Genomic DNA, 13,848 nt, shown 5'->3' on the forward strand with positions numbered 1-13,848 from the left:
CCTTCCAAGCCTACTGGACTTCTTGCTTCCAGTTCCTCTAATAACCTGAATTTATCTCCTCCCTCCAATCTTTTTTTTCTCCTCCCCCACCATTCCCAGTAAAATGATCCTTCTTCCTTCCTCCCAGAAAATTCATATTCCCATGTTATCTCATTATTCTGTGCAACAGCATGCCAAACACACTGTCAGTTTCCCATTGGCTCTATGTCCCGAAAAAGACAAAGTGGTCTGTGCTTGCTCTTACCTACTGCACGCTCCCTGGAATGAAAAATGCTACAGTGTTAGTGCTCAGAAAGATCCCTCCGATTTCTGGGCTCTGCGCCCACAAAGCAGAAAAGCCAACATTTCTCAGAGAACAGCATCTGACTCCAACATCCTTGCTGTCTAGCTAGCAAAGGAAAAATAGCTTCAGCTCTCTTCAAACTGCTCTGCTTCCAGCGCTGGTCAAAGAGGTGGGAAGGCCAGGAATGCCACAAGAAGTTAGGCTCCCACCACAGATCTGCTGAACCGAAGACCAGCCCCACTCCAGTCTCGCAGCAACCCACCACAAGCAATGACAGCCACCAATGCTGTATTCTGGCAGGAATAAACACCAGCGAGGATTGACAGAAAGAGGTGAGGAAAGGCTAAAAGGATGTGTGGCTCCACAATGACTGTTCTGACTGAGCTCCTGCCTACAGCCAGGGGAGAGACAATGACATTTTCACTGGTCAATCTGTCTGATGAATTTTGGATGGCTACTTAAGGATGAACTGGATTGGGCCTGAGAAAAGTCTTGTCTCCTCACTTATGACAAAGGGAGTCCAAGAGAGCCCACAGCAATAGTAACACCTAAATTTGGTCAGAAGAACCCAATTCTGTATCAGGTGCCAAGATGGTGACTGTCAGAAATTACCTCCACTTGATAACTGACTTCAGGCTCTTAGAAAACATACTCTTGTGCCTTGTATCAGTTCTGCTTAGAAATCTTTCTCACAATCCCAAAGTCCAAAGCATTACCTTTCCTTATTGCTATCCTCAGAGATGAGGACAAGGGCTGGGCATATAAGAGAACTACAGAGTTGCTTGGGTTTGAAAAGCCCTCTAATATTGTCGAGTTAAGCCAGCACTGCCAAGCCCACCACTAAACTATGAGATGAGCCTAAGTGCCACATCTACACATCTTTCCAATTCCTCCAGGGATGGTGGAATTTGAACCCTCCCACATCAGCCCTAGACCCAGCTCTAACCAAGGGTCTTGCTAGCAGAGCAGTTTGTTCTGGGGAAGCCAGCCTGGCCCCAGCCGCCTGTCTGGGTAAAGGATCTCTCTGTGCTGTACCAGTCACCAGCACAAAGTCTAATTTCAGGAGAGTGGACTGAGAGGGTGAACAGCTAATCTACTCATAGAGTTAATAATAAACTCTCTATGGTTAAATCCCAGCAACAACAAATGCATCTTTATATCATGTTAAAACAATGACCAGTGGGTCTGAATCTTTGCAAGAAAGGAGCACTACAAAGGCAATTCATAATGGAGAATGGGTACACTCTGTGCTTCTTTTCACACACTAATGCCTATCAGTTAGAAAGAAAACTGTAGGATTTGGCCTTAGCTGCTATGCACTTGACTTTGGGTTTGTGATTAGGGCTGGCCACTAAACAAGCACTCCTCTTTCTGAACATTTGCTGCTGACATTTCCAAGTTTGTTTTTGTTTTGCCAAAATGACAAAGCCCTTAATAATTTTTTTTCATTATATGAGCATTAAATGAAGGGAGAGCCCACAATCTGTACAATCAATAACTGGGAATCACAAGCCATTATTGAGTCTGCAGGAATTCCAAGCTGTGAGTGAAAATGTGAATGTGCAGCTCTTCATACCTCAGCTGAGTATGGTTAGGTTTTAAATGGGCTGTGGTAATGCCATACCTTTTTGCCTTCATAATTTTGACCACAAAAGCACCTCAGACCTATAAAACTCTCCTGATTAAATTTTAATCAAATTCAAAAACAATGGAATGTTTTTGTTTCATTGAAAAGTTACAACTACTGCCATTCACAATGATGCCTATACATAAAGGTTCTGGACAGGAACAATTTGCTTCCTCCCAGTAGAGTTACTTCTCCAGATTGACTTGGATAAACCTAGGTCTTTACTGCAGAAATTTTAAACCCCCTGCATGCCAAGATCTCTGTGCCCTTGCACCTGTCATCCTGAGACAAGTAAGGACCATAGGAATTTCTCCACTGTTATCTAATACCTGAGAAGGGCTTGAGGATATTGTGCTAAAGAACAAGAACTCAATGTAATGCTGGGAAAGGGGCAGCCACTGTGTCCCTGTTACGACTCAATTCTCCTGGAACAAGTCACTCAGCATACTGGAACAAATGATTAAACATCCCATTTATAAGCACCGAGAGGATAATAACGGAGTAAAGGGAAAAAAAAAAGCAATGTACTTTTGGCAAACACATATCATGCCACCCAGGCCTCATTTCCCCTTTTTTGTATGATAGCTGGCATAAGAGATAATGCAGAAGCAATATGTGTGATTATGTGATATATCTTGACTTCAGAAGACCTGACAGTCTTCAACAAGCTAAGAGAACATGGTGGATGTTAACTCCATCAGGATGCTTCAAAGAGCTGCAATCAACAGATTGCTCTCCACCAGGTTTAGTGGGCTGCTGCCACAGTCTGCTTTTGTGTCCTGATCTCTTCAATATTTTAATTAACACCTTTGTGATGGAACAGAAACAAGGCACCTGACTTTTATTGATGACATTACATTGGGGGCAGTTGCAAGTGCTTTGGAGCCCAGGATGGTAAGGAAACTGAAGTGGTCTCTGTGGAGAGACCAACCAGATGACATCCAACAGCAGAGAGCACAAAGCAGTATTCTCAGGAAGGGGGGAAAACAATTAATGTTCAAATACAAAAGTGAAGAATGAGCTGCAGACCAGTAAGAGAGGATTATAAAGGCAGAAAGACTAAATTAGTGAAAGCAGTGAGGCACTCATATAAAAAAGGTAAATCTCATTTCATTCTGGGGTTAGGTAAGTGAAGTGTGATATGCAAAACATGGCTGATACTTGTATCTGCATGATTGAATCCTGAACTGGAACTCCTGTTTTGGTTTTGGACAGTACATTTAAAGAAAACATGTAGACAAATTAAAGAGTAGTGAAATATATATGCCACAGGGGTTGAAAAAATATGACCTCTGGAAAGCAGTGAGCCTATTAAGCTGCACTAGAGATCTCTGAGACACAGAAATTTAGGGGTTTCAGGCAGATAAAAGGTAGTTTTGAGGAAGAGGAGAAATAACCACTATGTGTCTTGGAAGGCCCAGAAATAATTGACAGCAAAATCAATTTGGATCATATGTTAATAAAAGCTTTCCAAATGCAAGGAGAGTGAAATCATGGACATGCACCAGCTATGCAGGCACATCTTCAAAAAATACATGTATGGGGCAGCAACTGTAGAGCTGATCTTGTCTCACTGCATGGGGAAGGACCAGACCATCCCTTGCAGGTCCTTTCAAGTGTTTACTCTTTTGATCACATACCAGCAAAAACAACTGGGGTAGTAAACAGACAGCTTTGCAACTGGCCATTATACCTAAACTGAAGCAGCCCAAAATGCTGTGAGTGAGGTGGTGGCTCAGGGCAGTGTCTTGGTGCATTCACCCCAGTGGAGAGAGCACCTGGTAGCAAATGAGCTGGGTAGAGATAACCACCTCCAGTCTAGAGGACTGCAAGGACTGCTGCCCACCTGGCTCAGAAAGATGGCAAAGATGGCCACAGCTGTACTAATGAATACTTTGGCAGTGAATGCCTACTGCTACTAGCAGAGAAGCTTTATGTTTACTAGCTTTATTTTTCAAAAGATGGAAAGACTTATGAGGACAATTTTTCTACTTTTAGCTCCATGAAGTTCTGATTTTTTTTTTGAAGTGTCATTTCATTATGCCCCTTTTAGACCTCTGCAATATGCCCAGTTGAGAAGGATCTTCAATCCCAGTTTAGAGGGATCTCATCCATTGACCTACACACTTAAGAGAGGAAAGGAATAGAGCAAGTAGGGTGTTTTTGCAGAAATTGTTGCTGGCAAAGTAAAAATGGTTCTTCCCATGTGAATACTAAAGGACTTGGGCATATACATTAGAGAGGTGATGTCCCTTTTTCTGTGATATACTTCTGCAGCTCTGTCCAGCAGAGTTTACCAAGCAGAGCTCACCTCTGGGAAAGCTGATTTTCTCAAGGCTGGAAAGGACCTGGTCCTAGAATGCAACTCCATTAGACTGCAGTGATCTAAGCACAGAAAACATTCAGGATACCAGTGAAGCCTGCCTACTTCAGCTGTCATTGTGGACATGGATTGGTCTCCAGTTTTAAGAGCTCCGACAGCACTCTAGGATCTGCCTACCCACTGATGAGTCTCTGATACAGCTATCCCATTTGTGTCTAGGGGTAAGAGAAGTTGTGCTCTCACAGGGGCTAGACAGATGAGGGAGTTGAACTGGGAGAGATTAAGGATTTGTCTTTGGTAGGGGGATGCAGAAATATCTGTGGCAACACTGAGTGAGAGGAATAGGAAGCCTGGCATAGCCCTAAACCAACCCATTGTCTCCAGGGCAGGAGCAGCTGTCATTGCAGCATCTTTCACTGGCAAATCTAGGCATCAACCATGTACTCAAAGGTAGCAATGAGTCTCTGATCCTGGTTTGTTTTTGTTTCCCTGAGCTTGTTCAAAGGAGACCACTGACCATCATTCCAGAAATTCTCCTCCCAGATTACCAGGCAGACCAGTTGACTACTCTGTCATTTAATGTTTCAGGAGTTGTATTTTCTTTTATTTATTTATTTTTACATTTTGGATGCCCAGAGCTTCAAATAGCCTATGTTTTGAAATGTATGAATACAAAAACAAAAGAAGCAAATAAACTACATAAAAGAAATAAAACTAAATAGTTTAGTATGACTCAATATCCAAACTCCTTGAATTAGCACTAGTAGCAGACTATTTTTCAGGCAAACAACCTGCAAATCTTGGAAAAATAACAATCAATATAAGAAAATATTACTCTGAGGCTACAGGGATTATTTTCTAACATACTGAATTAGTTTTATTAGTTAAGATTATTTCTAAAACATGTTTAATATGAGACTAACTCTTCCAAACTGGAAAGGATTTTGTATTTATATTTTCCTTCACTTTTTTTTTCAGATTAAATTTAGTTTAAAAAAATTAAAGCTATGAGTTTTACCTAATTACAGGATTATACAGTAAGCACAATATCACAATGAGTCTTTTATTAAATCTGTGCAGGTGTTAGAACAAAGATTACCTACAGATACCTTATTTACAGTTTAGGAGTGTCAAAACCTAAATTTTCTTATTCTCAGAAAGGTGGCAGTAGTTCAGAGCCATATACCCATGTATTTAAGTGAAAGCTAAGCTAGAGAACTCAATTTTGCTGCTTAGGCCCATATCTAATAGGCACAAATAAAATTAATAATACATATGCACAGCTCCAGAATTCATTTGTCCCTATATTTTTCTTGACAGGTAAATGGAAATTGTGTGCTGTGAGATTTCACCAGTAATAAACCACCTACAGAGGGCTGGCTCTGCTCTGCTGTAGTGAGCAGCAAGGCAGGGTACACTTCTAGGGATGGGGAATGCATCTCATGCAGCAAGCACTCAGCCAGGCTGGGAGAGCCGCTCTGTGTGTGGGCATGGGCCACTCTTTGTGCTGCTGGGGGAGGATTCTGGACAAGAAAAGCAACCAGGAGCCTTCTGGCTCACTACACCTGTGTGTAAAGCATCACCTCTGATCACATGTCCAGACTTCGTCGCCTTGCAGATAAACACTTAGGATGCTACTCAGCCTCCCAGTTTGCCAAGTAGTACCAGCAAGAGGAAAAGTCCTTTCCTGCATGCATCTATAATCAGAGCTATTAAAAAACTTGTTGGGGGAAATTAACTCTGCAGCCTTATGGGCTACTACACAAATCAGAAGAAATAAAAAATTGCTGGCTGAAGGAAAATATAGAAGTTGAACATATCTGTAATATGTATCAAACACATTCATAGATATCTACCAACTAAGCTGCTCCATAAATATTTTAGATAAATAGCCAGATAGACAAAATGGCACGAAGATTTAAAGCAAAACTAAACAAAACTAGGTAAACTCACTTGTTTTGTGTTCTGGTCTGGACAGGATGGAACAAGAATAAACTCATTAATGACCTTAACAATAACTGGTGAACTCTTTAATTTCTTTACTTTCTGTTATGCCATAAATTCAGGCAGACAGATCAGACAATACTGGTATGCCAAGTTTCCTGTTCCTTATAACACACACAGGAGAAGGGTAGCTAAAAAAGGAAAGGGCAACATAAGGTACATAGCAGGTCCCTTAGGTACCAGGTTTCACACATGCCTAGTGATGGTGCACCCGGCAAACCAATGACCCAGCTTGGAAAAACTCACAGGAAAATTAATTCCTTAGCCTGGCAAAAGGCAGACTATGGAAGGCCAAAAAACACAGCACAGTAGCTTGTTGATACAAGAAAAAAGAAAGGAAACCTGAGGAAGGAGGAAGCGAAGAAACCAGAGGGCTCTCTGTAAAGAGATAAGGCACAATGCTCTGAAAAGTGTCATTATAAACAAATGCTTTCCCATCAGTGCCAAACAACCAGAGCCAGGAGCCAGGTTTGCATCATTATTAGAATATGGCTTGGCATCACTGGTGTCCCCTGCTGTGTCACCACTTTTAAAAGGACAAACTGACAGCAGAGTAAAACCATGCTATGCCACAGTGGAAGGGAAAAGTCTAGCTGGCTCCTGAGTAAACATAAAGGACGCACAGGCTACTGACTCTTGAGTTTCTCTTGGAAAAATACAGCTCCTTCCTCTCACTGTGTCTATTGCTTTTTGCTCTCCTATCAGGCACATTGCTTACCTTGCACAATCAAGTAAACCTGGGAAGTCTTGGGATGATGCTGTGTCTGCACTGAACACGTGTAGGACCCCTCATCATAGACATCCACTTTCTGGATCCGCAGGCTGTATTCCAGGGGGTTTCTCTTCTCCAGCTCTACTCGAGGGTCCAGGGACCACTTGTCCTCTCCAGCAAAAATGATGCCAGAACGATTTAACCAGGCCACCTTGGAGCTTCTGTCTTCTACATAACACCTGCAGAGGATGAGACAGGTAAGGGGGAGATTAGCAACCCTCTCCATCACCTCCCTTTTGTTCCTCTTCTTTACTGCTTTGCTGAGAAACTTCATACCACACTCCTGCCTTGCAGTAAACCATAGAATCTTCTCATCATTATTGTCCCATGGACAAGTACTTAACAATTTAACTCTGTTGAAGAGTTTCAGGAATCTTTGGTTCATAGACCCCATGGGATTTGGGGCAGACATGTCTCTTGTTCTCTCTTCCTTTTGCCTGTGGCCTACATACCAAAAATTAATTTGGAAGCCACAAGAGATCTTGATCACCAAATGCCTTCCAACCTTGCCAGTGAGAAAGGTTGGAAGTAGCTCTTCCCATGCTTCTCCTTCACCTTCAAAAAGTTGACTATACAATAGATAAACCCCTAGACCCCTTCCAGCCTGGAGGGCAAAGGTTCAGGGCTCCAGCTTTGTCAGCTCAGGGCACAGCTCCTCCATCCCTCAGTTTCAGCAGCACTAGTGCAGGAAACTATAGAGTATCTCCCATCTACCTCCTTCTGACAAAAAAAAATTGTGGAATTATTTCATTGTTCAAACATCACCCTCCTAACACAAACACACACACTTGATGATGCACATCTGCTTGTTTGTGCAGGCAAGTGCAGATTTCAGGCTGAAAATGAGAGGCTGTGGGAGTGTCACTGTCATCCCTGTGACACATGCAGAATGTTCTGTGAACATCTCAGATGGACAGGAGAGGAGGAATGATAGCTAGGGGTGGCAAGCAGAGGAGTAGCAGGAGGACCAGAAACTGCCAGGGCCCTGAGTGTCACCTTCCCAAGTCAGAGGACAAACCAACCCCATTGCAACTGTAACTTGACAAGTATTTTGTTTCTTGACAGAGAGCAGAGTAAGTGCCGTGAAGACAAATACATTTTTGGCAAAGACACCTGCTCTGTACCACTTTCCACCACCAGAAGGAGACTTGCACAGAAAAGACGAGGAGCTGCCACTGAGGAGACACGTCTTGCTCACTCTCAGCTGTGTCTCATTCAAGAGGACCAGGGCTGAAGAAGACAGGCAGACATAACTCCTCTTTCACTCCAGCAGCTGGGCTGGGCTCAGACAGGCTGAGAGCAGGTTTGCCCTGCTGCAGCTCACATCACATTAGCTCTGCAGATAAACAGGGAAGCTCAGGCTCCAGAGCTGTTGCTCCTTCACCTCTCAGAGCTCTGTCCACAGTGTCCCAGCATCCAAATAACCCAGTACCTCTTGCCACTGCTATTACAGAATCACAGAATAGGTGAAGTTGGAAGGGACCACAGTGAGGTTGTATGGTCAAACCTCCCTGCTTGAGCAGGGTCTTCCTAGATCACGTTGCACAGGATTGTGCCCTCTTCACTATTTATGCATGTGTTGTATTTGAAGGAAGAAAGAAAGATGATAATGATTATTGCTTCAAGATAAGACAAATATTTGACAGTAGGCTTTCATACAGCCTTTTAGCATGGGTCAGACATTTTTCAAGTTCCTCTATTTGAATGCATTTCATTCAAGGCTGCTGCAGCTGTCTTCCCTTGTGATGTGACCCCACCATTATGGCCGGCACCTCACACCCACTCCCTTTTGGCAAGCCCATGGATGCTGTCCAAGCTGTTCTGGGGTTACTTGTGGGCAGGAGGAAAGCCAAGCTGCGTGGGCATCCATGGGAGCCATGCCATGCTGCTGGCCAAGCTGTAAGCAGCTCTGTCTGATCTGACAAACACTTGCTTTAGAGAGCAGCCCAATAGATTCCTGTCTTTTACTGGCAGTGTCCAGACAAGGAAGGGGAGTGAGAATTTGGCCCTCAGGCCAGAGCCCACCCTCCTGGACAGGCAGGCACTTGCCCCCAAGGTGAACTCTCAGGTGGGATCTGAGTTGTTTTCAAAAAGCTACTCTGTCAAAAAGAAGGATGCAGGGGAACCTGTGAGCAGTCACTCACAGGTAGAAACCAGCACCACTACGATGAGGCATTGCTCCAGTTCCATTGGCCACTCCAGGCAGTAATCACCAGTGATGGGAGGTGAAAGCCATGATCCACGGAGCACAGTGTGCTCCAGGGCTGAGGGCAGTGGCCCTGTAGGAACACCCAGACTGCCTCCAGAGCTGGCTGCCTTAGGGTCAAGAGCCCTCCTGCAAATGCAGCAGTTGTAGCAGCATCAAGAATCAGGGGTCAGGTATTTTGGTAGTGAAAAGCTAAGCAGATTAACAGTGGAAACTGAAGTCAGTGGGAGCTGAAGTTTCTTAGTCCCCCTGAACAGCTATCAGTGCTGCTGGACTCCAGCAGATCCATGGCACCCCACCATCTCCACCAGGCTGCTTTCCCATCACCACTCAGCAGCTCTGCCCTGTCCCTGATCATTATAATTCTCTGGGGTAGCAAATATGCCCCTGTGTGGTGTCTTGTAAGTGACAGTTCAGTGGTGTGGTCAGCACAAAGCCTTGTGCTTTTGCTCCTGTGGCTAGGCTTCAACCAGAAACCCTCCCTCCTCTCCCTGGAAGAGAAAATGTGTCACAACCTGTCTTACATGCATCCAGGTCAGCCCTAGGACAGTGGTCAATAGCTACAGTCAGGCAACCTTGCAACTGGCCCTGAAACAAGTTAGCAGGTGCTACCAAAATAAGGAAAGGATATAGGACAAAGAAAAGAGGAAAATGTGAGGAGTGAGTGAAATAATTTGAGCCCTTTATTCACCATACCTGTTCCTCTCAAGCTGTCAGGGAAAATCAATGTACAAATGTGGAAATTCCAAGTCCTGGCATGCTCTGAACATGCATTCATGTGGATGATGCATCTCAGTATGTCTGTCTGCACACACAGACACCCCCCCTCTTAGTCTGCCAGAGATGCCACCCAGCTGAATGGATCATGCTTTAATAAGGATTTATGGTGATGATTTTCACAGTGTAATAAGTGCTAATTCAATACTAATAGAATATTAAATGGCATGTTAACTGACATTTTAACTGCAAAGCAATAGGAGCATGGCATCAGCCAGATATCAATGGACTCTTATCGTTCACTAATAATCAATAATCAAGTTCACAGAGACAGTCAAACGCTTTTCATTAGACTTATTGAAACCATTACCATCAGCCTCAGTGAAAGCTAATAAACAGTTTGTGATCCATGCATTATTCTTTTCCTTATGGTTGCAGGTTTGATTTCTTAACATCTCTGATGTGGCTAACGAGAGGACCAGTGAATGGTGATAGGCATGACTTGCATGATCACTGTAAGAACCTGGGAACTGTTGATCTTGCACCATTTCAAACCAGAGACATGGAAGGACACAAGAAAGATCTTGCTGTCATGCCCCATTAGTCCTCCTTGCCTTCTTGTAAACAAACACAGCCAAGTTTGGCACCTGAAGTTCTTTAGAAACAGTTGGATGTGGAGAAAGAAACCCAGGTCATCCTTGCACTCCTCCCCACATGCAAATGCAGACAATGTGGCTGAGCTGTGCTACAGGAGGGAGGGGATGGGGCAATGCTGTTCTGCAGGAGAATGATTTTGAACTTTGAGCAGGAACCACTGCCTTGGATGGGATAGAGGGCTGCCCACCATCATTCCTGGTCCCTGGATTTCATGACGCGCTGGGACACCTGGCAGCATGCAGGCTGGGGGAGGGCAGGAGCAAGTCCTGCTGCTTGTCCTCCCTCCTCCATCACCTGCTGGTCTAACACGCAGCGCTGGGCCAAAGCAGCGCTCCTGCAAACCTGCCCCTGTAAGCTCCGAGGAACATTCCCATCTGACAAGAGATGCACTTTTTTTCTCCCCTTCTTCAAAGTATTTGGGCTTGTTCCTATTGATGGGTGAGAGACAGAGTGAAGAAAAGGAGCGTGAGGCTTGGGCACCCACATGTCCTCTCCCGGCGGCGCGAGCCCGGAGGTTTCAGCGCCCGTTCTGCCTCACTCGGGCCCAGCGCTTGGAACACCGAGACTCCCGCTCCTCCTGCGGCGGCGGCATCGATTTCCCAGCGTGTTGCTGTAACACTCATCGCAGTTTATGTTGTGCCTGTCACTCCAGCAGCTCTCGGCCCTAAGCTTTCCGCCCTCTGTCTCGCCCGGCGAACACACTGCTGAGAGGCGGCGTTTGCCTGGGAAGGCCCAGCACGGCTCCCCCGGGCCGCCGGCAGCCGATGCCGGGCTGGGCCGCACGGGCTGAGGGGGGTGCGGCAGAGCCGGGATCTCAGCAAGGGCCTTCCCATTCTGCCCCAGAGAAAGCAGCACAGCAGCTACGGCCGAGGCTGCAGAGATGGACGGGGGTATTTCATCCCTTCGGGAAGGGATGCATGATATTTACAGCCTGGAGTGATGAAAAGGCAAGAAAGAAGCCCTTCAGGGCCTGGTGAAGCTGCTGTTTAAATGATGGCTTTAACATAGAGATTTTACAACATTATCAATGATGTATTGGGTTGCACTGAAACTGGGATAATTATTTGGGGTTTTTTAATTGCTGTTGTAATTCCAATTTTTTTTTAAACTTTTTTTTTATAGCAGACCAAACCCACAATTCTCTGCCAGAACCCCACTAGTGAGAAGAAGCAAGCTGCTAGGATTAATGAAATATGCTGCACTGCTTTGCCAGCAAGCCACAGCTCTTACCTCATTTTGGGGAAAAATAAATAAATAGTGAGTTTATGGACTGCATTTTCTGCCCTTTTTCTCCAAAGCATGTTGGGGTGACAGCTCTGTGCTGCAATTCCCACACTCCTCTTTAATCATCTTTTCTCCATTAACCCTTTGATCGTCTCTTCTGTAAGACAATCTCTGTGCATCAGAGCAGCAGCACTCAGCAGCCTGCTGCACACACAATTAAGCACCCAAACCCCACCTCACTGCACTCACTGAGGGACATGCTGCCCTTTTGCCAGAGGATGCCACAACCCACCCTGCATCAGATCTCCTGCCTTCGCCTCAGCTCTGTGATGAGCCTGCTGTAATCTTCTCACTTCACACACACTCCTACAAGATCCAGCTAACAACTTCCCCCACTGCCCTCTACCCCCAGCAGCAAAATGGCAAGAGGGAAAAGAGGGAGGGATCAAACACGGCTCATTCGGCTCAAAACAATGTCAGCTCCTGGCTGCCAGCTCCAAACATGCAAGACATATTCTCTGTTGTGTTGCAAAATATGATCCTGGAAAGCTAATGCAGTGGTTAAACACAGCCTTGCTCCCAGCCTGGGGAAGAAAGTTCAAGAGCAAATCATGCTCATGCTGTTTCATCTTGTCTCCTCAAGCTCTTCAGTTCTTCCCTGCCGGGCAAGCAAGGACTCGGACACACCCATGGTCAGCCAGGGCGGCAGTGAGGGTCCAGCTTCTCCTCTATGCCCTGGCAAGGGTATGGGCAGCAAGGGCTAGGGACAGACCACAGCCATGCCAGCCCTGACCTCCCAGGCAGGCTTTTCAGGGAAGAGTCCATCCAGGCTCCACAATGGCACTGCAGTGCTGGATTCTGCCAGCATCTCAAGAGCAATGCAGTGCTGCCACTGCAGTCTCCACCAGAGGAGTACAGTGGCAGAGCACAGAGGAGCACAGAATCTGGAGGAGCAATATGGGAACTGTTGGCCCTGGGTGGTTCCCACTGTTCTGGATCAGGCCCCCTCAGCAGGAGATGCTGCAGAAGACACCCACAGCTGAATGTATCTCCCCTCTGCGAAGGCAAGGCCCCTTAAGTGGATGGCACTTTCATGGGTGATCATATCAACTGAGCACCTGAAACCTCCTTTCAGCCAAGCACCAAAAGTCTCAGTTTGCTGAATTTGAATGCACATGGGCATCAGTTGTTGTTCAAAATTCTCCTCCCTACTGCCACTGCTGCTCTCTTTCCCCAGCTTAGTACAGCTGCTGCTCCTCTCCTTATGTGCCATGATACACAGCAGGGTCACTGTTTGAGAGTGAAAACTGTGCCACAGTAGGATGGATTTCCAAAATGTGGCATAAATAGCTCCTGAGTAACCACTGCCAGCGTGACAACACAGGCCCTCAGAGGGATTTAGAAAACTACTGCTTAAACCCAGTCCTGTGATGGAAAACTGGCAGGAGGGGGAAATTGCTGCATCTGTTCAGTCCATGCCTTCTCTCAGCTGCATTATGCAGTGACCTTGGTCGTCACACCTGTCTGCAGCTCCCTGGGTATTTCAGCACTCAGGTGACAATTTTTGGCCATCCACCTATTGGGAGGGCGCATGGTTGATAGGATGCCTGCACTTCTGTTCATCCTCTTTAGTAAATTGCCACTTTAGGAGTGTGAGGCTAGGATGGGCTTACCAGGTCATGAGGCCCCAACCTCTGCTGGCACAGCCAGCTGTACTTTATCATCTTTTTCAGAGATGTACCTCATTCCTACTTTAGTGTGTTTGATGGGGGAATATCCTCCCCCTGCTTTGCAGGTCAGACTGCTCAAAGTCTTTCTGTTCTGCTGATTAAAACCTTTTTTTTTTCTAACTCTAAGCGTAGATTTATTCATACCTGGCTTATATCCATTTCCTCTCATGCCAACACCATCTTTTAGCTTAAAGAGCTCTTCCCTCTCCTGGGTGTTTATCTTTCACTGTGTTCAGAGAGAGCAATCATATTCCCTCTCAGCCTTCATTTTGCTGGATTCAACAAGCCAAACTCTCCTGGTTTCT

At 45.6% G+C, this 13,848-nt stretch overlaps 1 protein-coding gene across 3 annotated transcripts in view; it reads right to left on the bottom strand.

The window, feature by feature from the left end:
* The window catches only part of LSAMP (limbic system associated membrane protein), a 986,356-nt gene that overhangs the window by 155,455 nt on the left and 817,053 nt on the right, over positions 1-13,848 (bottom strand). For all 3 annotated transcript variants that reach the window (XM_059493352.1, XM_059493353.1, XM_059493351.1), the window contains one exon: positions 6,956-7,188. In XM_059493352.1, coding sequence (XP_059349335.1) covers positions 6,956-7,188 — 233 coding nt within the window. The remainder of the gene's footprint in view (positions 1-6,955; positions 7,189-13,848) is intronic.

The sequence above is a fragment of the Ammospiza nelsoni genome, chromosome 2, assembly GCF_027579445.1.
Source record: "Ammospiza nelsoni isolate bAmmNel1 chromosome 2, bAmmNel1.pri, whole genome shotgun sequence".
Classification (NCBI taxonomy): Eukaryota; Metazoa; Chordata; class Aves; order Passeriformes; family Passerellidae; genus Ammospiza; species Ammospiza nelsoni.